We start from the raw sequence: 25,001 nt of genomic DNA, 5'->3' as shown, positions 1-25,001 counted from the left end.
TTGTACAAAATCAAAGTATCATCAGCATATCGAAAATATCTAATATAAGGAAATTTAGGAAGGATATTTGTTTCAAACACGTCCAGTACCAAAAGTATTGGAGAAAGGGTATTACCCATAACCAATCCATCGTCCTGTCGAAAAATGGTGTCTTCAAATTGGAAGAAATTGTTCCTTAAGACAAAAGGCTATTAGTTGAGAGATTAATTGGATTTCGTATGGGTTCACTTTTAGTTTAAGTAAAGCCATTTCCACTGCCTATAGAGCCAGGTCTACTGATACTGATGGATACATTTCCACATCAAAAGATGCCAAATGGATGGAATTTTGCAACAACAAAGGAATTCAAGCATGTTTTAAACTCCAACTTCAAGTATGTTTTTTACATATCCTAACCTTTTAACCATTTTTTAACCATCCTTCATGTTTTTTATCCTTTTTGAAGTCTGCCACAGGCTGATGAAGGAAGTAGCATCTTCCAAAAGCGCTACCTGTTGCTTGTAAAAGAAAATTCTGCTACATATTTTTTGGGGTGAGTAATAGCCTTTCCGCCTTTTCTCATAGATATACATATTTTAAGAAGAAAATTATGTTGGTAAAGGAGAGTTCTTTTATTTTGAAAATAAAGCACAGAAGAGTTTACATTTACTTCTTTTCTTTTTGATAAAAGAAACGTGATGTAGCTAAATATTAAAAACATATAGGAACAAATACTGAAGTAAATAGGTTAATAAGTAGTAAATGAGCGTTGCTATGCTGATTTTAAAATGGAATCGCTTATGTTCCGATATGAGGAAGTTTTCTCTCCCTTTGACTCTTCTTTTTCTCAATATTATTATTCACAGTTACGGCTGTAAACACAAATAATCATAATGCAAAAACCGTTAACGAATTATATATTAAAAAAAAAAAAAGAAAAAAGCATGGGTCACTTTGCTCCAGGTAGGGACAAATTGCCGTTCTACTAGTGTTACGGGAGAATTTAACTATTATCGATATATTATATCCTCGTGAACAGAAAAAAATATTTGGATATATAAATTTTGAGCAGCTTAGTGAATCAACTGAGGAAAATATATTTACTTACCGTTATGAACAGGATAACTTTGCACTGGTATACGTGGCTGATGACCTGAAAGACGTCTTGGTTCTGGGTGTATAGGAAGGCGTGGTGGAACCAATTTCGCTGGAGGCGGATGAAAAACATTTGTGACCTAAGAGAGAATCCATTTATGTTAGTACATTAACTGATTAAAGCAGACAGATAAGAAATGCTCATCACAAAGTAATGATGTTACAAATTTCTTAATTTAATAAGATAATGAGATTTAGGAAAAGATTACTGATATACAATTAATCTTCTCATTGTTTTCATTAGTGACCTAAGTGTTATGTATTTAAACATGATCTGAAATGTTAACTCAGTATGCTTACTAAATGAACTATACTTAATGAAAGATTGGAGAAATTTTATTGTGTTGGATAAAATATGAATATATAAATAATATGTGCACACTTTAAGCTAAAGAAAATTACATTTTGATAAAAAGTTTATTAGTATGTTTTCGCAAAAATGTATTTCAATTTTATCATTTTTAATGAATGACAGAATGAAAACTCGTTCATCGTAATTCCTGAAATATATTGTGTCGAACTAAAATAGAATATTTTATTTTTGTTGAATTATACAACTAAAAACGATCTCTTCTTATAAATGAAGTATAATCAAACTGTCCTATTAGAAATAAAACTACTGAATTCTTCACGCTATAATGTTCAGCGTTAACATAGTCATTAAGAAAAATGAAAATGAAACGAAATCTTTAAGTTTTACGTCCCACGGTTATGCCGGTTAGGGTAAAGGAATCGGTGATGATGAGAAATGAATGAAATGGTGGAATGAAGAAAGTGGGAGGAAACGGGAGAACCCCGAGAAAACCCACGAGCAGGGTGTTTGTCCACCACAAAGTCCACACGGCGCGAGCTGGGATCGAACCAGGGACCCCAAGCACCGGAGGTGAACGCATATCGTTACGATGTTAACATCTTAAGAAAATAAAGATGCTCACTAGCTTATATATTCTTCAAAATATTCAGAAATTATAAAGTAACATTAATATTTCTCTGAATAATTTTACAGTACTTATATTATTCAGTAAATCAAATATAGCAATTAGGGCCTAGAGATGAATAACATTCATCAGGTTATGGTGTACGCTGATTTTGTAAATCTGACACGGGGTAACACGAGAACAATAAAAAGAAATGAATAAGTTTTATTACATGGCTCCAGGAGCTTGGTTTTAGAAGTAAATGCAAAGAAAACTAAATATACAAATTCGCCGTGTCCGTAATACTGCAAATTATAGATATGTTAGAATATCAAATAATACTTTAGACAAAGTGGATACTTTCTGTTATCTAGGATCAATATTAACAGACCAAAACCATATCCACTAAGAAATTAAATGTGAACTGAAACAGGGAATTGATGTTATTATTCAATCCAAAATATTTTGCCTTCACTGCGAATTCTTGGTGTTCTTACTGGTTTGCCGTGCACGAATTCTATGAATTTTCCAAGTTTTCCAGGTCACGACTTACAAATTTTCAGCCCTATATATATATGTATGTATGTATGTTCCGACCAGAGGGTTTCTCATCTACTATGCATGTACGATGTGAGTGTGTAGAAGTGTTGCAAAATAAACTAATTTATTTTATAACATCCCCTACCAACTAGCCGGTAAAACAAAAACAAAACAAAACTGAGTACGGCTCCAAATAGTAAAAGCCGTACTTAAAAGTTTCTAACTTTTCCAGGTTCTTCTAGTTTTCCATTAAATTCCAGGATTTTTTACGAGTAAACTGAATTCCCTGACTTCTCAGGTCAATATGAACCTTGGTTGTGTCGAAGAATTTGAAACTTAAAATATATAAAACGATAATTATGCCTCTTGCCCACAATGATAGCAAAACACGGTTGCTTACTTAGAGGAAAGAATGCAGACTATAAGTATCTGAAAATACAATTCTGAAACGAATATTTGGACTCAAAAGGAACAGGAATAGTGGGAAATCTATTAACGAGGAACTGCATAATTTATACCTTTTACCAAACACTGTTCGGTTCATCAAATCTAGGAGGACAGGTGGCAGGTCAGGATGGAAGAACGCAGAAACCTTTACAAAATTTTCACAAGAGACTTAATCGAAAAAAGACAGATGGGAGGACAACATTAAGATGGATTTCGTAGAAATAGAAATACATAGTAGAAATTGGATTTAGTTGGCCAAGGAGAAAAGTTAATGGAAAGCTTTTGTGAATGCACCATTGAACCTTGGAGTTCAATAGGCCATATAGTTAGTTTTGTATACTATATTAGTAAATATACTCCAGTTCAACACGACATAATTGCGACATACTACTGAACAATTTACGAATAACCTGTCTCGTGAAGTTCAAAGATTAACGCATGTCAGTCGGACTTTGATTCCTGGTAGAGGCATAGAATTTTCGGTGCTGACTACCCATCTATCATTCAATTAGCAGCTGTCTAGTTAGTGATAGACCTACGTGGGTTGTACCGTTGGAAATCCAGTTCTAGTTAAAAGCGAAAATAAAATCTTTCATTTAACTCACACGGCTATGTCCTTTAGGCCAAAGGACAAAGATGATTAATAAAAATGAATGATTGTGAAAGACCCAGTGGACTAAGAATGTGGGAGAAAACGGGAAAAAAGCGAGAAAGCTTATGAACACAATACTGTCCATCATAAATGCACATGACCTGAGATCGAACAAGGAACCCCTTGCACTAGAGGTAAGTCCTGTACTACTAGGCGACCGTGTCCCTAGTTTTAGTTGTTTAGCATTTCATGAATACTCGAAGTTTAACAAGATTGCCATGTGTTTTGATTTGTGCAATACTTTTTAAAAGTGAAAAACTATTGGAGAGATTACCGAACACCCTCAGGATAATTTATGTTTCCATCAAGAGAGAAATTTGTCGACACTAAATGCTATCCAGTTTCCATTATGCATTGAACACAGTTTACTGTAAATATACTGTAAACTACGAACACTGAATACTGTAGAACTTTTACACTGCAAAATGTTACACAGAAAATGTAAAACGAATTTCATTTGAGCACAATAATTACACACAATCTGATGCTAATAAATACTTACACTTACTCGTTGGGCACTCTGTTGTGATGTAATTGACTGATCAGCAGTTTCAATCGTAGTAGGAAGATCTAATAATCTTTGAATTTGTATCCCATCACCTGGGCCCATATGGCTAATATGATTGAAGTTTGTTGGTGCTGATATCATTTTTGATCTTCTGTCGGTTCTGCAATTCAATAAATAATCACGTTAACTCATAGCATATTATCAGTTTCAAGTATATTACAAAACCATCAACTTGACATGTATTTTAATAAGATATGAACTTCATACATGTACTAGAATGAAATATTGCAATAAAAACAATATATGTTTTTCAACAGTGGTAAAGAGGTGCATTTATTAAGTTAAGAAAACTGGTCAACTTACGCTCTAGTTGTTCTGTTTCCTTCCCGAAGAGAAAACCTTCTTCTTGTTCTGGGAACTGGCCTTCCTGTTATATCTGGCTGCATTATATTAATAAGTTCTCCTGAAAATAAAGTACTTCCTATGACTTTGTAAAAGAGAAATCTTACGAACTACGTATCTTTAAATGAAAACATTTTTCTACAGAACTAATTTTTCCCACAAAAATAAAATTTTAACTATGACAGTGCATGTTTTGGCTCTGTTAATGATCTGGTTTCTTGATTTGGAGTTTACCGTCCCGTTCAGTACTGAGGTCATATGAAACGTGAACCTATAGCTTAACGTGTGATCCAAAACCTATAAACTTCCACCGGGAATCGAACCCATGTTTCCTACGCAGAAGGCGCGTACGCTAATCATATAACAATGAGAGAGCTCTGTTTCTTGGTACTGTAAATTGCAGAGCTTTATATGGGAAAAATATCAATTGTGTGCACGTGAATATTCGCGTAATGAAGATACAATTACTAAGCCCTTGTATACCTAGTGTTCCTTATTCTCAATCCCGTCCTCCTCTGGTTCCGTTTATAATACAGGTTTATGAAATAAACTTTACTATCCTACAACTCTCCCAAATATATGTAACAAATGAGATCATTTTTGGGATTTCGCTCTTGCCTTACTTGATTTTAGACCCATTCTGCTTATACTTTAAAAGGAATGAAATGAAATCTTTGAGTTTTACGTCCCACAATTATGACAACTAGGCTAAAAGAGACTGTGATTTTGAGAAATGAATGAAATGGTGGAATGAAGAAAATGGGAGGAAACGGAAGAATCTCGAGAAAACCTACGCACACGGTGTTTGTCCACCACAAAGCTTTCTTGGCGTGAGCTGGAATCGAACCAAGTACCCCCATGCACCAGAGGTGAACGCTCTACCACTGAGCCATCGCGGTCCCTATACTTTAAAAAGAGTCGTTTTCATCATTAGACTTTTGAAATATTTAAATCACGCATTTGATGATCTGTGATAGGAAACTTGCTGACTTGAAAATGGGGTTTTAAAGACTTCTCTACCCTTTAGTCGTCCCTAAATTATTATTATTATTATTATTATTATTATTATTATTTTTTAAATTTTAAAGAGAGTTTCGGCTTAGTCGTAATATTGGTTTATATTGGCACTTAATTGTAAGTAACCCTCTTGCAACTAGTACAATTCCATTTCCAACTTTTTCGTAAAAAGTAAAAAAAGTAGTCATATTTTTTAACTTTTAAAAAGCAGTAACTTTAAATGAGTGCTTGACAATGTTCTTTTCTGTATCATACAATTTCCCTCCATTATTACGACATTTTCCCCATGTAACGGAATAAGCACTTAAAATTATATTCCTAGACTACATTGTTGTAGTGCTGTCCGAAAGTGCGAAAAATTTGACTTATATATTGTTTCTTTGGATGGTTCCAGCAGTCCTACATTGATACAGCACGATAAAACACGATAATTGAAGTTGCTCTACACACAGCGGTATCTTGCATTGATACTTCCATACGAAGAAATAATCTCCTTGCTTATATCAACAAATTTAAATAACTCGCTATAAGCTCAATTATTATAAACGTTTACAGCAACTGAGATTTTCGTCAAGTACATAAATAACATGAATTAACTTAATATTACTTCAAGAAAACACTTTGTGCTGGGCTTCAAAGAAATTTCTTTTTAGAAAAATGAAATGAAATCTTTGAGTTTTACGTCCCACGGTTATGCCAGTTAGGCTAAAGGAGACGGTGATGACGAGTAATGAATGAAATGGTGGAATGAAGAAAGTGGGAGGAAACGGGAGAACCCCGAGAAAACCCACGCACACGGTGTTTGTCCATCACAAAGTTCATTTGGAGGGGGCTGGGGTCGAACCCGGGACCCCAAGCACCAGAGGTGAACGCTCTACCACTGAGCCACCGCGGCCCCAATTTCTTTTTAGAAATGGACAAGCCACCACCTGCTAAAACACGGTGAAATTGTTGGCGGATAAGAACATAAAACTTTTGTTTTATCGAGGTTACTAACTTCTCAATAGGAGAAAACAAGGTTTGATCCCCGTTCCCGCTAACTATCTTCCTATCACATGACTATAGTCCGAGTTTTTTTTTTTTTTTTTTTTTTGCCGTATCAACTAAAACTGCAAAGTCACATTTTATATTTTCTTTCCTCTGGAAATTAATGAAATACGAGACAATATCGCTTCATGTCCAGAGAATACAGATAAAAATAAATATTGGTATAGGAGAATTCTAAAACATACTTAAAGAAAAGAAGGTTCTTTCTCTGCAATTGAAACGATAAAAGATAATGTCACTTACAGTAACTTTTAGTATAAACATTACCTCTAGCATTAACAAAAAATTGGCTACTTACCAATGAATCCTCCCTTGAAAAAATTAAAGGTTTTGACGTTTCGGAACTCTCAGCTGGTTCCTTCCTTAGTGGCAAGGTAAAAAGGATTAATACGGAAAGGAGAAAAAAGGAGTAAAACCAGGAATACAAACCATGAATACATACCAGGAATATATACAACCATACGTTACTTTTATATAGTGGTATGTATTCTTGGTTTTACTTCTTTTTTCCGTATTAATCCTTTTTATCTTGCCACTAAGGAAGGAACCAGCTGAGAGTTCCGAAACGTCAAAACCTTTAAATTTTTCAAGGGAGGATTCATTGGTAAGCAGCCAATTTTTGTTAATTTAGAATATCCCCCCATGCGCCCATGTAATTATTACCTATAGCAGTTTAGCGCAAATCTGTAAACTTACCACAAAAATAATCCCACTTCTAATAGTTTTAGCGCAAATTTGAAAACTCGTAACACAAACCAACATTGTTTGTGACACTAACAAAAAAGTTTCAGGTCGTTAGAACTCAAAAATGAAATACGTAAATAAAAAAATAAACCGCGACTCTGATAGGCATACCGAAAGGGAAGTGTAAAAACTCTTACGGTCGCGAAGATAACTTCTTCGAGCAAGACAAGTTTCATTAATTGAAAACTTCAATACATTATTTTTTTATAGTAATATCCTCAGAAAGTTTCTATTAAACAATTACCTATTTGTAATATTAATTAATTATTAACAGGTACTTCACAGTATTTACTCAATTAAGTCAAAATGACTATAACATCGTGACAATTTAACAATTGTGATTATGCTACACACTTAGCGATGTAACTCAGAAGTTCAGTGCAGAACTACAAATGTAATACTATATAAATTTGTGTATAGTTCGAGTTTTGTAAGGAATATACTTACGTTGGTGAATATTACATAAATAAATAACATGAGGAATATCGTTTATGAAACACAAGCTCAGCGTCCCTGTACTGTTGAGTGGTTTAGTTTTTTTCACGTTTATTGTCTGCACCCACTCCCCAGAGGCACAATTGAACACATCCACATGTGTTTCACTGAAGACTAGCAAGAAACCATCACAACAACCTAAAAGAAAATATATAACATTTACAGAAACATACAACTATAGTATAGTTAAATGTTACACTATCAAGTATATCAAGATTAGTTGTATGCTATGTATTCATTTTAATCTAAACTAACTACACAATTTAGGTGGAAACCATAACGATATAAGTGCATTAATCTTGTTGAGAAAATCGAGTTTAAAGTTGGCTGATCCCGTAAGCTTCTTAAGAAACAGAAGGTTATAAACAACTGTATCTCTAGCAAAAGACATTATACTGCTTAGGTCTCTTTGCCACACGATGTTTCTTTTATGTAGTTGCCACTTACGAAAAAATATTACTTATAACTGTTTTTTCGTAAGTGGCAACAGACATCGGACTACACTTAAATTTTATGAAGTGTGAAGTAGGGTTTTTAGAAATTTCGCAAGATCAAATAGAAGTGTTATATTCACAATTTAAAAATTCAGCACCGGGAATACAACTTATCACAACCTCGTCAGCCTTTCTACTTGGTGCAGCCCTTTCACCTGAGGCAACACGTAGTTTGTTAGTCGAGAAAACTAAAAAGTTAGACTTTTTCTTATCACGTCTGGCTCTAGTCTCCGCACATTCAGCTTTTTATCTCCTTCGTGCGTCGTTCTCCATACCAAGAATAATCTATTTTTTACGCTGTTCTACTTCTTGGCGTGAAGTCGATTTACTAGAGAAGTTTGACACCGTTCTGAAATGTGGACTGGAATCGTTACTCAACTGTAACCTAAATAGCAACGCATGGATACAGGCCTCCCTTCCAGTTGATTCTGGAGGTCTTGGTATTCGTCGGGCTGTCGATTTGGCGTATCCTTCATTTTTAGCGTCGTTCTATGGCTCCCGGCATACCATTGAGATACTCCTCAACCAACTGAATGAGCCTCACATAGAATCTGACGTCCAAGACTGTATATCTGACTGGTCTAACCTAGTTGGTTTAAGCCCTCCTGAAATAACGGGCAGAAGTTCGCAATCAATTTGGGACAAGCCAATCATCAAATTACATCAATCAGTGTTATTACAAGAAGCAGACAGTCAAGAGGATAAGGCTAGACTTCTCGCCTCCTCATCAGCAATTTCAGGTGCTTGGCTACAGGCATTACCTTCACACACCCTAGGACTGCACCTTCCAAACGAAAGCTTTCGTATTGCAGTTGCACTTCGCCTAGGAGTAGACATCTGTGAATCACACAACTGCTCTAAATGTGGTGCATCAGTCAAACAGAATGGTCTACACGGTCTGTCTTGTATAAGTAGCTCCGGAAGACATGTGAGGCATTCGAACGTGAATGACATTATCTGGAGAGCACTCACATCGGCGGAAGTTCCATCTGTCCGTGAACCTGTGGGGTGTAACAGATCTGATGGCAAAAGACCAGATGGCATGACGCTGGTACCATGGAAGAGGGGAAGGATTCTTCTCTGGGATTTCACATGCTCTGACACTTTCGCGTCATCTAATTTGACTCTTTCTTCATCTCGAGAAGGAGCTATTGCAGCCCGCAGAGAATGCGAGAAAAGAAGAAAATATAAAGATCTGCTCAATAGATACATGTTCGTGCCCGTAGCCATTGAATCGAGCGGCATTTGGGGTCTCGAAGGGCTCAATTTCATCAAAGAAGTAGGCCAACGTATAGCACACCTTACTGGTGACAAGCGGGCTTCTACTTTTCTGATACAACGTATCAGCATAGCAGTTCAGCGAGGAAATGTGGCTTCCATTTTAGGTACATTACCTCCTGGAAAATCATTAGAAGAAGTTTTTCTTTTATAATTAACTGTTCAGAATTTGCTGTTTATCAGTCTGTAAAAAAAAAAAAAAAAAAAAAAAAAAAAAAAAAGTCAAATATGTTCCAATTTATATGTAAAAAAATATTCTATTTAAATTGTAATTTCTATGAATGCAGTGAAAAAAAAAAAAACAAAACTTATAACTGTTATGGTTTTCACCTATTCAATTTTGTCTAGACAACTGGTCATTAGATATTGTTCTTTATTGAATGAATAATAAACACACTTTAAAGTAAACATTAAGGAATAATATATAACAACTACGATCCGCATACTAAATAATGGGGAGTACGCACATACAACAGAAAACACTGTCGAACTGTTTGGTTAAAATAACTTGCTAACCCCGTCTCTTCTTTTGTATGAATATTACATGTCATTATATTGCTTTGTCTTCACTTCAGGATTTCTGTGTTTTATTTCCTTGTAAGAGAGTTTCCATACATTTAAAAATTAGTTGGGCTGCGGATCGAACCTGTGTCTGTTTTACCTCCGGTAAGTTAACTACTACGCTGTACCAAAGACAATCGAATGCCCGTATATAATAATGAACACTACATGGTGGCTGCGCATTAATAGAGTAAGCATATTTGCGTTTTACGAATTTCACTGTATTTTTATCTTCAGAATTAGGTATTTTAAAAACAATCGGTTGATTCCTAACTTTTTTCTCTCTATATATATAATATGGAACACGTATGGAATCATATACATGTAGAGTAGAACTAATTACGGTTGAATTCGAATGTAGGTTTGAGGACTGAAAGGATGATGTCCAGAAAAAAAAATACGAAGTACTCTTTCATGACTACGTACACCAAAGATTAAACAATGAACACATCCGGATACATTACGAAGATACAGGTTGTAATGCTCGTATAGAACGTAAAAAATAAATAAATAAAAGTAAACTAATAGCTGGATTAAGAAATCTTAGAATTACTGAAATTAAAGGGACCCCCCCGAAAAAAAATTCCCACAATAAAAATAAATGAATAATAAAAAAGTAGATTTTTTTTTTTAGTGCTGTAGTTTAGGATACTATTTATACGAAGCTTGTAGGTATATATCAGGCTCACCCTATTGCCAACATTAGAACTTTTAAACCAGTTTTTGCTAATACATTTCCATATTTACAACTCAAAAACGTATATTCTTCGTTCATTACACACGATTTTCGCACAATTACTACTTGTTTTTGGAATGTAAAATTACAGGTATCTAAAGGACAATCTGAAGTTCATTTTCAACTGTTCACCATTCAGATTAACACTGATTCTCAGAAATACACACAAAATGAACTTACTGACAGACAAGGGGACAGCAGGATACATTATCTCTCTATCCCTTGACTTTCTACCCTGGGCATCGACATATACTCCTAGCATGTTAAAAACTAATAAAAATTCTCCTCTGGAGAGTTCTATTGCACGTAACGCATCCACTTGGCTATAAGCCAAGAACCCAAGCATCTGGCTATCTGGATGCACCAAAGCTGTGAAAACAGAAAAGGAATACATGAAAATGTGATAAAATACATTTAAAATGTATTAATTATAGTAACAGGTAGAGTTTAAATTGGACTAGTTTCTATATGAATATGCCAGACTTTTATGCTAAAATATTTTCATTTTCACAAAAACTTTAAAATAATCGATAGTGCTTTAGCACGTGAACTCAGGATTCGTTGGGAGATTACGTTGAAAGTAAGTGATTTTGTTGAACAAAAATGTAAAATGCTTTAAAAAAAATCCGATTGTCGCAAATATGCGAAAGCTTCCAATGTTCCAGCTTAATTTCTGATAATAGTATTAAAACACTGAATATTTGTATTACCAGAAAGCTGTTTTAAGTGGATAACGAATAAAATTTTCAGCATCTCAAAATAGTTTTAAACTGGAAAACTTTTATATGAATTTAACATAAGGGGAAAGTATGTGCTCAATTACTAAGATACTATTTCGACATTCATTTAGTCCATCACTACGCTGATTAACAGCTCGATCATACGAACTCCTCTGACTTCTATAGTCACTCAGGATTAAACTTTCATTCTTTCTCTTTAAAATGTATTAAAATCACAGTAATTCTTTCTTTCATGTTGCTTCTTTAATTGTGAAACAATGGTCGTTATCATGCTTAGTGACCATCCTATTATAACACGAACATCATTTGAATGTACAGATTTGTGAAAGCTTTCATTTGCTTATCTACTTTTGATGAAACTTAGTTTTCTCTAATACTTAGAAACAAGCAGTTTATATGACGACAAAATCGAGCATAAACAATAAACGGATGAAAACTTACATAATGGATGTTGATCCCCCATAATGCTATAAATAGTAAATCCAGATTGATTGCCAACACACAATCTTCCTTCTGAAAATATGTTCAGTGTTTGGGCCTGCGCTGGCAAAAGAACCTCTCGTAACCTTTTATGGCGAGTCTTTGTGCGAGTAATTTCGTAAATTATGACCTGTGAAGTATTCTGAAAAGACAAAAAAGTATTGTGATGTAACATTTGACACGAAGCAGGAATAAGCATATTAGTTAAGTTAATCTTTTATATAGTGTGTTCGTTATAGTAAGTAACTCACTTCCTTATTCTTTCCCCGATTTATCTTGTTTATACCTAAATACAAATGTTTCAACTTCAAAGCAAGTTCTTATAATAAATTACAAAAGCCTTTAAAGGAAACTGAGAAGCTTTAAGCTACAAAGACTGTTCATATCTGAGTATAAATTAAGTTATTACAATAATCAACATTGCAAAGAACAAACACTGGTAAGGTATAATTTCTTAAAAAAAAAAAAAAAAAAAAACTGATTCTACGAGGAGTGTATTATCATGATTTACACTTTCTTTTTTCATTCCAAGTACAGTGGACCACTTAAATTGGGAAGGCACTCAAAGGCACCTAGGATCTTCATCTACCAATTGGGAGCGTCACTGGCAACGAGGTCGACAGGAGAGCCCTTGCTGTCCATTTCTTGAACCCCTGTGAGTGTTACAATATGGAAAGTGATTAGGGAACACAGCGCTGGACATCGTGGTTCCTGTGGAAAGAGGGTATGGCTGCTGCTGAAATTCATAGCCAATTTGTGGTAGTATGTGGAGAACAAGCACAGTAGCAGAAAAATGTACAACTGGGTAGAAGGCTGGAAAATGGGTAGCACCTCGACGAAAAATGGGAGCAGTCCTGAAAGAAACGTGACAGTGATAACACCAGCCATCGTCGCCATAGTAGAGAGGATCACTCAAAAGAACAAATGCATCACATTCCCTGAAATGGCTGCCACAGGACTAACCAGAAACATCCTGCAGCGCATCGTGTACAACCACTTGGGACACAGTTGAGAAAGGTCAGTGTAAAATGGGTTCCAAAACCCTTGTTTCCAGAGCAAAAATAATGCCGTGTGGACGTGTGCAAGGAACTTTGCAATGCCATAATCATGATCCCGAATATTTCACGTCTAAGCCTGTGACTGGAGATTAGACATGGCTTCATTATTGTGAACCGGACGACGAAACAGCAATCAAAACAGTCCATTGCGAAAGTAATATCGAATACCTTCAGCTGGGAAGTATAAGGCTACAGTGTTCTGGGACACGAAAGGCATTATCGTCACTGGTTGACTGGCTGGGAGGTGGAGCCACGATTAACAATGCAGTGTATGTGGAGACCCTCAAAAGCTTACGTCGTGTCATTCAAAGCGGCCAGCAAAATGGGTGAAAGGAATGCTTCTGCAACATGGTAATATGCATGCTCTAACACAGCCGAAAAATCAATGTTCAATTTCGATTTGCGCTTGCTACAGCCACAAAAAATCTTTCGCAACGCTACGGAAGATTCGACAGATGCACATAATTAAGTTGATTATCTCCATTATCTCCAATATTTCGACCCTCTCGACGGTCATGGTTGCGAACACTTTATTCTGCTACCTGGAAACTCACTAATACATTGACTTTAACTAACGGTGTCCACTGGCAAGGTGATCCCGATCGGATGAGTTCGGTTAAATTTACTGAATTTTCAGGGAAAATCAAATGAAGCACGAAATTTAAATTATTGGATTTTTCTTCTTTCTACGCTTGAGCAATTGTAATGTACCTTCCTTGTATTTCTTATTATTTTACTTATTTATTTATTGCAAAACGTAGCAACCTCCATTAACTCAGAACATACATGCCAATTAGGCAGTTTTATCAGAACGCAGCACTAAAGTTGATGTCTCAATTCCGCATTCTATAGAAACACTGTAACCCTTGATTTTTTCTTTTCTGAGATATATGACTAAGATAAAAATATATCAAACACGGGGCCTTGCAATAACGGATTACACATGTTAAAACAGTGACAAATGAAATGTTTCAACAAATATGACAGATAATTGAATTTATTAGCTATCCTTAGGATAGTTGTACAAATATTGCATATTGTTATTAATATATAATTTAGTGAATGTGTGAAATCAACGAAACTCCTATTACCATTACAGTATTTAGTCTAACTGGAACAGATCCTAACGACACACACACATACGGAAAAATACTAAGAATACTTTTGCTCATAGGCTTTTACAGAAACAAATTCAAAAGCAAAAATATATACAGAAATGCTTAAGTACATGGGTTTTTTACGTTTATTTCACTTAATTGGGTAACTTATGAAATATATACAGGGTGTTTCAAAACAACACTGACAACGTTTGGGAGATGATTCCTGACACCAAGATAAGACAAAAAGTATAGACTAACCTGGGTGCACAAATGCTTCCTTTCGGAGTTATAGGCTGCCGAAAACATGAAAAACTAAACTTTAAAGGTCGATAGCTCCAAAACTATGAGACCCACCGTAGTCGGGTTAAGACTTCACTTAGGAACTAGCATGTGCCCTATCCAAATATCTGAGTTTCAAAATCCTGTGGTACTTCCGCAACAATTTTTATAGAGGTAGTTGTTGAGTACTTCAAATTATGTGCCCGTAGCCAAACTCATTCTATAAAAATTGTTGTGTGAGTACCTTAAAATTCTGAAACATGTATTTTTGGATAGCGCAAGTATTGATTCTAAGTGAAGTCTTCATCCGACTGCAGTAGGTCCCATAGTTTTGGAGCTATGGACATTTGAAGTTCAGTTTTTCATGTTTTCAGCAGCCTATAACTCTGAAAGGAAGCATTTGTGCACCCAGGTTGGTCTATACTTTTTGTCTTAGATTTGAATAGGACGTACTTTTTTAATAGTCCTCGAAATGTTTGAAAGAAACATAGGCGAGAATTACTATTTTTAAACATTACACATGAGATGTAAAAATAAGATGAATAAAGTTCTACGACACTCCCAAGACGATCTCTCATCCTTACCTGTCTCTTAATAGCAACACATAAACAGAATGTTGGTTGTGGAACTCGCCGCATTAATCCTGTTGCAAAAGTAATGCATCCTTTGGTTTCCGCCACTTTTATCCATTCCACGTCATCCCCATCCAAAGCTCGAACCGGTATCAGACGGACATGCCTCTGCTTCCCAGAGAGCACTACGAGAAGTTGCTCTTCACTCACGTACTCCAACTGATAGATTTTCTTGCCTTCACCAACCTTTGCAATTTCTAGAAACATCATATTAACCAAAATTAGTGTTTTAAAGCTGAATAAATAGTTTTCAGTTGTTGAAATTTATGTTTATCTATATCCCTGCGTCAAAATATAAGGTAATGATTGAAGTACAACATAACTGAATAGCTGATTTGTAATAGGTCAATCAATTTGGGTACTAATGAAAAGAATGCAACGATCATGTGATCATTAAAGTTTTAAAAAAATAACGAAATACTCAGTAAAAACAAACAAGTCGGAATTACTTTACAATATGTTATATTTGCTTACAATTATTTGATACATCACTAAGTATACCAACAGACATATTATTAAAAAATGGGGTCTGGAATGAATCTGAACCTCAATCTAGTTATTATTGGGAAGTTGCTCTATTGATTGAGCTACCACAGACACAACGAGTTTTTATGTTTTGGCTCATAACATCTCGAGTTTCTACTGACAACCATATGCTGGTAATTTGTAGAGGTAGTTCAACAACTGTGCATATGCTATTAAATTATTTCATAGTGTCTGAAATATGAAGCACTAAAATACAGAAAAAAAAAAAATCGTGTCGATGGTAACTCATTCGTAGCAGAATGCCCAACAGACAGACAAGTTGTTAGTCCCGACAGGACAGTAGAGACCTGCACGGGCCGAATTTTTCGGCCCAAGCCCAATCCAGCCCGAACGTACCTAGGCCCGGCCCAGCCCGGGCCCGAAAAGTTTTGGAGATTTTCGGCCCGAGCCCGGCCCGGCCCGATAAGTTTTTGAAAATTCTTGGCCCAAGCCCGATAAATTTTAAAATTTTTGGCCCGACCCCGGCCCGATAAATTTTAAAAAAATTAGCTCGAGCCCCAATCTTTCTAAAAAAATTAGTACTAAATTTGACCTAACCCTCAGAAACATTTTCTAAACTCTGGTTCACAACCTGACGCTTGCCTCCCGAATGGTACCATTGCCTCCTAGAAATTTGCCTGTCATTGAGAGAACAAAAATTCCATTCCCTGTAACAAAAATCTAACTTAATTGATTTTTAGCATAAAGCAAAGTTGGCAATAATCTTTAGCGACAGGCAAAACATTCCCACCCCTTCTTTTTATATTTTGAGTTCAGTGAAGGTCAAGGTCAGAGCTCATTTTGCCGCATAATGCCTGCGATCCTCTATAGTGAAAGTGGAGGCGCTAAGCAACACAAAATGTAAATAGCTATTGCATTCTTTGTAACATTTTTCACGGACACACTTCTTCAACGTTTGGCTTTATTCCAATTATCGTTTAACGAAAGTCAATAATTATTAAAGAATTGCAATTGATCGGCCCCAGCCTGGCCCGACCTGAAGAGAAATCAGTGTCGGCCAGCCCAAGCCCGGCCCGGCCCAAAGAAATAATAGTGTCGGCCCGCCCAAGCCCGGCCCGGCCCAAAGAAATAACAGAGTCGGCCCGCCCAAGCCCGGCCCGCGGGCCGGGCCGGGCTTCGGGCCTCGGGCCAGGCCCGGCCCGTGCAGGTCTCTACAGGACAGCGGCCAAATTTTTGTGTGTTAAGTTTTCAGTGTTTCATATTTTTTATTAATCTCACACATCAAACTAAACAGAATTTTCATTTCACTGTTCTATAAATGTTTGGGCCATTCTGTTCTCTGCCAATTAAATATTATTAATTTTTCTAACAGCCTTATATTCAATTTTGACAGTGTCTGTATGTAGTGCCAATTTTTGTGTACAGATGGCTCTTGGGGTGACTTTTTCTCTACCCCGAAGTTTCGCATACTGGTTCCTTTCCTCCCATTGTTCAAAATTTACAGTTAGGCCGCGTCCAAGCATCTTTAGTCAGTGTGTGGGAGTGAGAGCTTTGTGAGTGTAACGCGCTACCGCGATCGTGCTTGGAGGACCAAATTACATTCCTTTTCAATTGGAAAAACTATCAATCTGTGTACTAAATACAGTCCATTAATTGTGTAATTCTTATTATGTGTTATTATAGTATTAAATAATTATCAACACGTTTTTACAGTGTGTTTATATATGTTAAAACAACAAACCGTTGTTTGGATAAACATATTATATGGTCCTCCGGGCCGGATTCGTAACCGTTTTGAGCAGTTTTTAAACGAACAGTGTGAACATTTTATTTCGGTTTAAAGTGTTTCGTGTGCTAAGATGGAGACATTTGCTGTGAAGAAACGGACCCTAAAGTCCAAAATCACAAGAGCGGAAAAAGCCGTCGAGCTTTTGACGACAAGTGAAGTGAACGCCATTCTTGTTCACAAGGAAAAAGTGATGGACCTTGAACGAGAATGCTCAGCGTTGTTGGAAGAATGTGCTTCGGTGGCAACAGACGAAGAATACACAAGGGAAGAAGTGGACATTGCGGAGATGGACAACAGGATAGTGAAACTGCGGGTGTCATTAATTGGATTACATGTGTCACAACCCCCTCCCCCAAATCCTGTGTCTGAAGTACAACAAGTGAGTGACATTAGGTTACCCAAACTCCAGCTTCCAGTGTTCTCTGGAAATCTATTCGAGTGGCTTTCGTTCCATGACTTATTCGTGGCCTCTGTGCATAATAACGAGAAACTAACAGGTGCTCAAAAAATGCAGTATTTAAAAACATCGTTGCAAGGGGAACCGGCACAGCTTTTACAAGCTATGCAGATAACGGACAGTAATTATAAGGAAGCATGGGTCATGTTAAACGCGCGCTATCATAATAAGCGAGAAATAGTAAACTCGATTTTGAAACGGTTAGTTACACAACCTTCCATTAAACAGGAATCAGCAGCCGCGTTAAGAAAATTGATAGACACCACCATGGAGTGTACGCGTTCTCTTAAGGTGTTGGAACAACCAATCGAACATTGGGATGCGCTCTTAGTGTACCATACAGCGGACAAATTAGACAACGAGACACGTAGACAATGGGAGCTTTCTTTGAACTCAAGTGAGCAGCCATCTTTTGAGCAACTCGCGGCATTTTTGAACAACAGAGCCCGCGCTCTTGCTGTTGCGGCCAATGACAAGCCGAGACAACCACCCGCCACTAGTGACCCAATGAAAGGCCGCGAAAAGAAATCAGCGTCGTCTTATGTCACTACCGCTCAACGAACTCAAACTCAATGTGAAATGTGTAGTTCTGACCACCCTCTTTACAAATGTGCCGAATTTACCAAACGAACAGTAGAAGATCGTGTCGCGTTCGTCAAGGAGAGAAAACTATGCTTTAATTGCATGCGCAAAGCATGTTGGAAGGACAAATGCTCATCCAGTAAATGTCGAAAGTGTGATAAGAAACATCATACATTATTACATTTTAATAGAAGTGAGTCGACGTCGAACCCAGTACAATCTCAGGAAACCAGTGTTGCCTCTCATGTGACTTCCGAAGTCAGTGTTCCCCATGTCCTACTGTGTACTGCTATCGTGAAAATATTAGGGAAGGATGGTGTGCCATATCCATTCCGGTGTATGCTCGATTGCGCATCAGAGTGCAGTTTTGTCACAGAAAATTGCGTGCAGAAACTTGGTCTTCGAAAAATCAGATCCAGTGTGATGATTTCCGGTATAACTGGAGCAGGGGTAGGGACTGCCAGTGCTATAGTGAATTTGAAGTTTCAACCTCTAGGCGGAAGTTGTGAATCATTCGAAACTAAGGCTGTTGTGGTGCCCAAGGTGACGTCAAATCTACCAAAACAGCCATGTCCCGAAGCAACGTTCTGGCCACATTTGACAGGCTTAAGGTTGGCGGACCCCACTTTTAATGAGGTGGGGCCCATTGACATTCTTCTTGGTGCTGACGTGTTTCCGTCTCTCATGCTCGGGGGAAAGCGGGTCGGGCCTCCAGGCTCACCTATTGCTCTTGAAACGACACTGGGATGGGTGTTATCCGGAAGTGTAGGCTCTAAATCCAGCAACGTGACAGTGACATCATGCCGTGTATCGTGTGAAATAGATTCTGCCCTTCAAAGGTTCTGGGAACTAGAAGAGCTGCCTCAGCAAACGCACTTATCCAAAGAAGAAAAAGATTGTGAGCAACATTTTCTGAAAACCCACCACCGTGACTCACAGGGACGTTATGTGGTAAGACTACCTTTCAGGGGTAGCGCGCCAGCACTAGGAGAATCACGCGAGATCGCGATTAAGAGATTATTCAACATGGAACGCAAATTAGCGAAACAACCTGTGTTACAGCGGCAGTATCGTGAGTTCATGGACGAATATCTTGAATTGGGACATATGGAGCTTATCCCCGCAAGTGAGAAGAATGTGCCCCCCGAAAAAGGCTGCTACCTGCCGCATCACGCGGTCTTAAAACCTACCAGCTCTACCACGAAAGTACGAGTGGTTTTCGATGGAAGTGCGGAAACAACTTCTGGGGTGTCCTTAAATCAAAGGCTCATGGTGGGCCCGAAATTACAGGAAGACATTTTTCCTATTCTAGTTCGCTTTCGCGAACATCGTGTGCCATTATGTGCTGATATTAAACAGATGTACCGGGCCATACGAGTGCACAAGGACGATGTGGACTATCAAAGGATTGTTTGGAGAAACTCGCCAAGTGAAACTATACAGGACTACCGCCTACTTACCGTCACTTATGGTACCGCTCCTGCTAGCTTCCTTGCCACGAGATGCCTACTCCAGGCGGTCGAAGATGAAGGGGAGAGATACCCGCTAGCAGCCGAAGCCGTGAAACGGGATTTTTTCATGGACGACTACCTCGGAGGTGCGAGCAGTGTGAGGGACGCAATTGAGTTGCAGCAGCAGCTAATTCAACTGTTACGGGAATGCGGTTTTGAGCTTCGAAAATGGTTATCTAGTGAACCAGAAGTGCTTGAGGCCGTTCCCCCCCACTTGCGCGAAATGGATGTGCCCTTCAATTTTAGTGAAGAAAGCAACTTTAAGACTCTCGGGGTGCAGTGGTCACCTGTAAGTGACGAATTTGGTTTCAGTGTATCCATCCCTCCTCCTCCCTCTGTGTGGACAAAACGGAAGGTACTCTCGGAAGTGGCCAAAATCTTCGATCCTCTTGGTCTTCTTTCCCCAGTGACTATCAAGGCTAAGATACTATTGCAATCCTTATGGAAGGAAAACTTAGGTTGGGATGAACCTCTTTCTCTTGAGACCAGTGCAGTGTGGCAAGCATACTGTGACTCACTATTTGTGTTACGTGAGGTGAAGGTAGCGCGATGTATCATGCCATCTGACGCTGTCAGCTGTCAGCTGATAGGCCATTGTGATGCTAGCGAACGAGCTTATTGTGCAGTGGCCTACCTACGATCAGAATGTGCAGACGGGGGTGTGGGCGTAAGCCTCATTGCGGCTAAGACTAAGGTTGCGCCCATCAAAGCTGTGTCCCTCCCCCGCTTGGAGTTGTGTGCGGCATTACTGTTGGCTAAGCTACTAAAAACAATTGCCAATGCAATTAATATCGATGTGAAGGAAGCTAGAGCCTTTACGGATTCTATGGTCGTGTTATCGTGGGTAGCTCAGTCACCGGATAAATGGCGAACCTTCGTTGCTAACAGAGTGGCGAAAATTCAGAATATTCTGCCTGCCTCCCAGTGGGGGCATGTTGAGAGTAAAGACAATCCAGCAGACTGTGCTACGCGGGGGGTCATGCCCCAGGAGCTCTTAAGTCACCCTCTGTGGTGGGAGGGTCCTTCGTGGATGCGCGAAGCAGTGTTGCCAGCGTCATTTTGTACTCCGGCTGCCTCAAGTGTAGTTGAGGAAGAAACACGAAAGTGTGTCACAGTCATGTGTGTAAACACCGAAAATGACCTTGTGAACCGTTACTCCTCCCTGTCAAAGTTGAAAAGAGTGGTGAGCTGGTGTCGGCGGTTTATTTACAATTGCAGAAACCCAAACCAGAAGCTTCGTGGTTCATTGACCGCGACAGAATTAGAAGAAGGTCTTTTATGCCTGGTCAAGGTAGTGCAACAAAGTGTTTTTTCTACAGAGCTGAAGTTTCTGCAGAATGAACAGCCCCTCCCCCGCAAAAGCAGTTTGTTGTGTTTAACTCCCTTTATTGACAGTGATGGAATTTTACGTGTTGGTGGAAGGTTGCAGAATGCCGAGATGTCCGTGGATAGGAAACACCCTATTTTGATGCCCAAAAAGCACAAACTTACTCGTCTATTGGTGGAATGTGAGCATGCAAATACCTTGCATGGTGGGCCTCAATTAGTGCTGGCTACCCTGCGAACAAAGTTTTGGGTGCTGGGGGCCAGAAGTTTAGTGCGTGATGTTATTCACAAATGTGTAAGGTGTCAGCGTTTCAATACAAAAACTCAGACTCAAATTATGGGTTCACTGCCAGCATCCCGGGTTAATCCCGGCAAGTGCTTTTCCAAGACTGGTGTAGACTACGCTGGCCCATATGTTTTGAAAAACAGCTATGGAAGAAGCCGTATTAAGGGTAAGGGCTATATTGTTCTGTTTGTGTGTCTCGCTACCAAGGCACTACACCTTGAATTAGTATCTGATGCCAGCACCAATTCATTTCTAGCCGCTTTGAAGCGATTTATAGCCCGCAGAGGTGTTCCAAGTGATTTTTATAGTGACTGTGGTCGAAATTTTGTGGGCGCTAGTAAGGAATTAAATCAGCTGTTGAAGGCCAGTGCGCATTCCAAGGAAAATAACTTGACCACATCATTCCTCTCCAAGAGGGGAATAACTTGGCATTTTAATCCCCCCTCTTCCCCTCACTTTGGTGGTTTATGGGAGGCCGGCGTGAAGAGTGTGAAACACCATTTAAAAAGCATAATGGGAAATGTAACATTGTGCTACGAAGAGATGTGCACCGTGCTGGCCCAAATAGAAGCTATTCTGAACTCGCGTCCTCTCACACCGTTGTCAGAGAATCCTAATGATCTCTCCTGTCTTACCCCTGCTCACTTTTTAGTCGGGGAATCCCTCTTGGCCCTCCCAGAGAAAGACTGCTCGTCCCCTAACCTCTCTCACCTTAGAAGATGGCAGCTGGTACAACAGCTTGTGAGGCATTTCTGGCGTCGCTGGTCATTAGAGTATGTGTCTTGCCTCCAGCAAAAGGCAAAGTGGTTTACGCTACAAGATAACCTGAAGGTGGGCGACATGGTGATAATAAAGGAATCCAACCTCCCCCCACTACAATGGAAGCTTGGGAGGATCAAGGAAGTTCACTCAGGCCGCGATGGAGGAGTGCGTGTAGTTACAATTAAAACAGCCCAGGGCGAACTGAAACGTCCTATTGTGAAACTGTGTTTGATCCCGTTCGATTCCGAAAATAAATAGGTCATGGCAGTGGTGTTGTGACAAGTGCATTAGCTGCTGTCCTATAATTTGTAAATAGTGTTTTCATGTTTCAGCGTATTAATATGCATTAGTTTTATGCAGTGTATGTGATTTGTGTGATTCAAGGCTTGTGAAGTTACTATTTTCTTTGAAACTTGAGCGTTTCAAGGTGGGGGCTATGTTTGGGCCATTCTGTTCTCTGCCAATTAAATATTATTAATTTTTCTAACAGCCTTATATTCAATTTTGACAGTGTCTGTATGTAGTGCCAATTTTTGTGTACAGATGGCTCTTGGGGTGACTTTTTCTCTACCCCGAAGTTTCGCATACTGGTTCCTTTCCTCCCATTGTTCAAAATTTACAGTTAGGCCGCGTCCAAGCATCTTTAGTCAGTGTGTGGGAGTGAGAGCTTTGTGAGTGTAACGCGCTACCGCGATCGTGCTTGGAGGACCAAATTACATTCCTTTTCAATTGGAAAAACTATCAATCTGTGTACTAAATACAGTCCATTAATTGTGTAATTCTTATTATGTGTTATTATAGTATTAAATAATTATCAACACGTTTTTACAGTGTGTTTATATATGTTAAAACAACAAACCGTTGTTTGGATAAACAATAAACTTTACATGTGAAACGTACTCAATTACGATGTAATACACTACTCGTTAGTTCAACGTTCTTCTCTGACACACTAAACATAGAGCAAGCCATTATAAACACCAAATCACAACTAACGTAACTATACATTAATTTGACTATTTGACTATGAATTTCTTATTAATAGTACACTGTACAAGTGTAATGTGTCTAAAACACGAGACTTGGAACTTTATTGGAATTTGACTTAAGTAACTAATTTACCACAAATAAAAAGATTAGCTTTCGAAAAATATATTTCATCACAACAAAAAACCCTAAATAGTATTTAAAAAAAAAATAAAAAAACTGAATAATACATATAATGGTTTCGACAACTTTACAAAATCAGAAATGCAGCATCAATTTTATTTGCCATGTTATCTGTCTGGGTGTTACTTTTTAATTTCAAAATTTTCATTAGAATCTTTTTAAGCAGTTTTATTTTATTCATTTAATGGATTTCCTTTTTGGAACTTCCTATCTAATTTTCCTGAACTGAATTTTCTCAACCTAAAATTCTTTTAAGAAGTTTATACAGCAAGATACCGAGTTTATTAGGGGACAATATCTTTCCACAGTTCCACGTATTGAAGTTTTTATTAGTGTCTTTGACGTCATGAATTTTCAGAACTGAAATAGCTAATTATTTTATTTGTTTATATATAAAAAAAGAAAAGTTACGGAAAAATACTTCCCATTCATAATAACAGAAAGTTGACTTCTCAAAACAACGATTTAATTACACTTCCGCGATACTTCGCAAAGGATGCAATTCGAACTACATACATTAACTAATTTAAAGTCTACTTGTTCAGCGTTCCTTTTGTTATAACTTCTTAAATTGCTATGATCGGGACTGTCATCCTCTTTTGAGCTATTAAGCTCGGAGCGAGGGAAGTTTGTTATATAAATTTAGGATAAAGATATCACTGATTAACAAATCTATGAACAGCTCAATCGAACTTGTAGAAGCACAATGAATAGCTGAGAAATGAATGGACAAACTCTACTATACCTCTACAAATTTTAATTCAGCTATTAACAGATTTTCGAGCTACACTTTCACATTTTTAACTTAAAAAGTAAAATACATTATCTTCTACACTTTAATCTAAGCATTTATAGATTTTTAGAGCTAGCTTCTATATATATTCCTTACTTCAGTTAAAATGGCAATCCCGGCCACCGAAAATTAAGCAGTGGCAGTAAAATGGGAAAAACGATGTTCGACATTAATTACATCGATTTTTGGATATTGTTCACTCTATAGACAAAAGTCTTTTTAATATTTAATACATCCGATAATCCTTGTAACATATCTGACTATAAGTAAATAAAAAGTTGAAATGTTACTTTTCTAAACCTAAAACGACTGAAATGCATGTAGCATCTACAACACAATATTAAATACTTACCACTTCTATCCAAATCTATACAAAACAACCCATCTTCTGTTCCAATGACTAGTCTATCAGGATCTATTATGGCCCCTGACATGGCATTTTTAATAAATGTTACTGTATTATCAAACAATTCTCTTGCTCTAAAAATCTGTAAAAGAACATGAAAAGCATGTGGCATTTAAAAAATTAAATAGACAGACTTCTAAATACTATGAAAGTGGCATAATAAAAGTTGGTC

General features: G+C 37.8%; 1 protein-coding gene across 3 annotated transcripts in view; it reads right to left on the bottom strand.

The window, feature by feature from the left end:
* The window catches only part of gek (serine/threonine-protein kinase gek), a 223,251-nt gene that overhangs the window by 13,458 nt on the left and 184,792 nt on the right, over nt 1–25,001 (bottom strand). For 2 of the 3 annotated variants that reach the window (XM_081725920.1, XM_081725922.1), the window contains exons 23-30: nt 24,776–24,911; nt 15,214–15,458; nt 12,154–12,334; nt 11,153–11,341; nt 7,856–8,041; nt 4,562–4,661; nt 4,193–4,358; nt 1,088–1,214 (exon numbers count right to left, since the gene is read on the bottom strand). In XM_081725920.1, the coding sequence (XP_081582046.1) occupies nt 1,088–1,214; nt 4,193–4,358; nt 4,562–4,661; nt 7,856–8,041; nt 11,153–11,341; nt 12,154–12,334; nt 15,214–15,458; nt 24,776–24,911 (1,330 nt within the window). The remainder of the gene's footprint in view (nt 1–1,087; nt 1,215–4,192; nt 4,359–4,561; nt 4,662–7,855; nt 8,042–11,152; nt 11,342–12,153; nt 12,335–15,213; nt 15,459–24,775; nt 24,912–25,001) is intronic. The other variant, XM_081725921.1, reaches the window with a different exon arrangement.

The sequence above is a fragment of the Thermobia domestica genome, chromosome 9 (assembly GCF_964235325.1).
Source record: "Thermobia domestica chromosome 9, izTheDome1.hap1.1, whole genome shotgun sequence".
Lineage (NCBI taxonomy): Eukaryota > Metazoa > Arthropoda > Insecta > Zygentoma > Lepismatidae > Thermobia > Thermobia domestica.
Note: the sequence above shows the minus strand (reverse complement) of the source record. Positions and strands in the feature narration are given on the sequence as shown.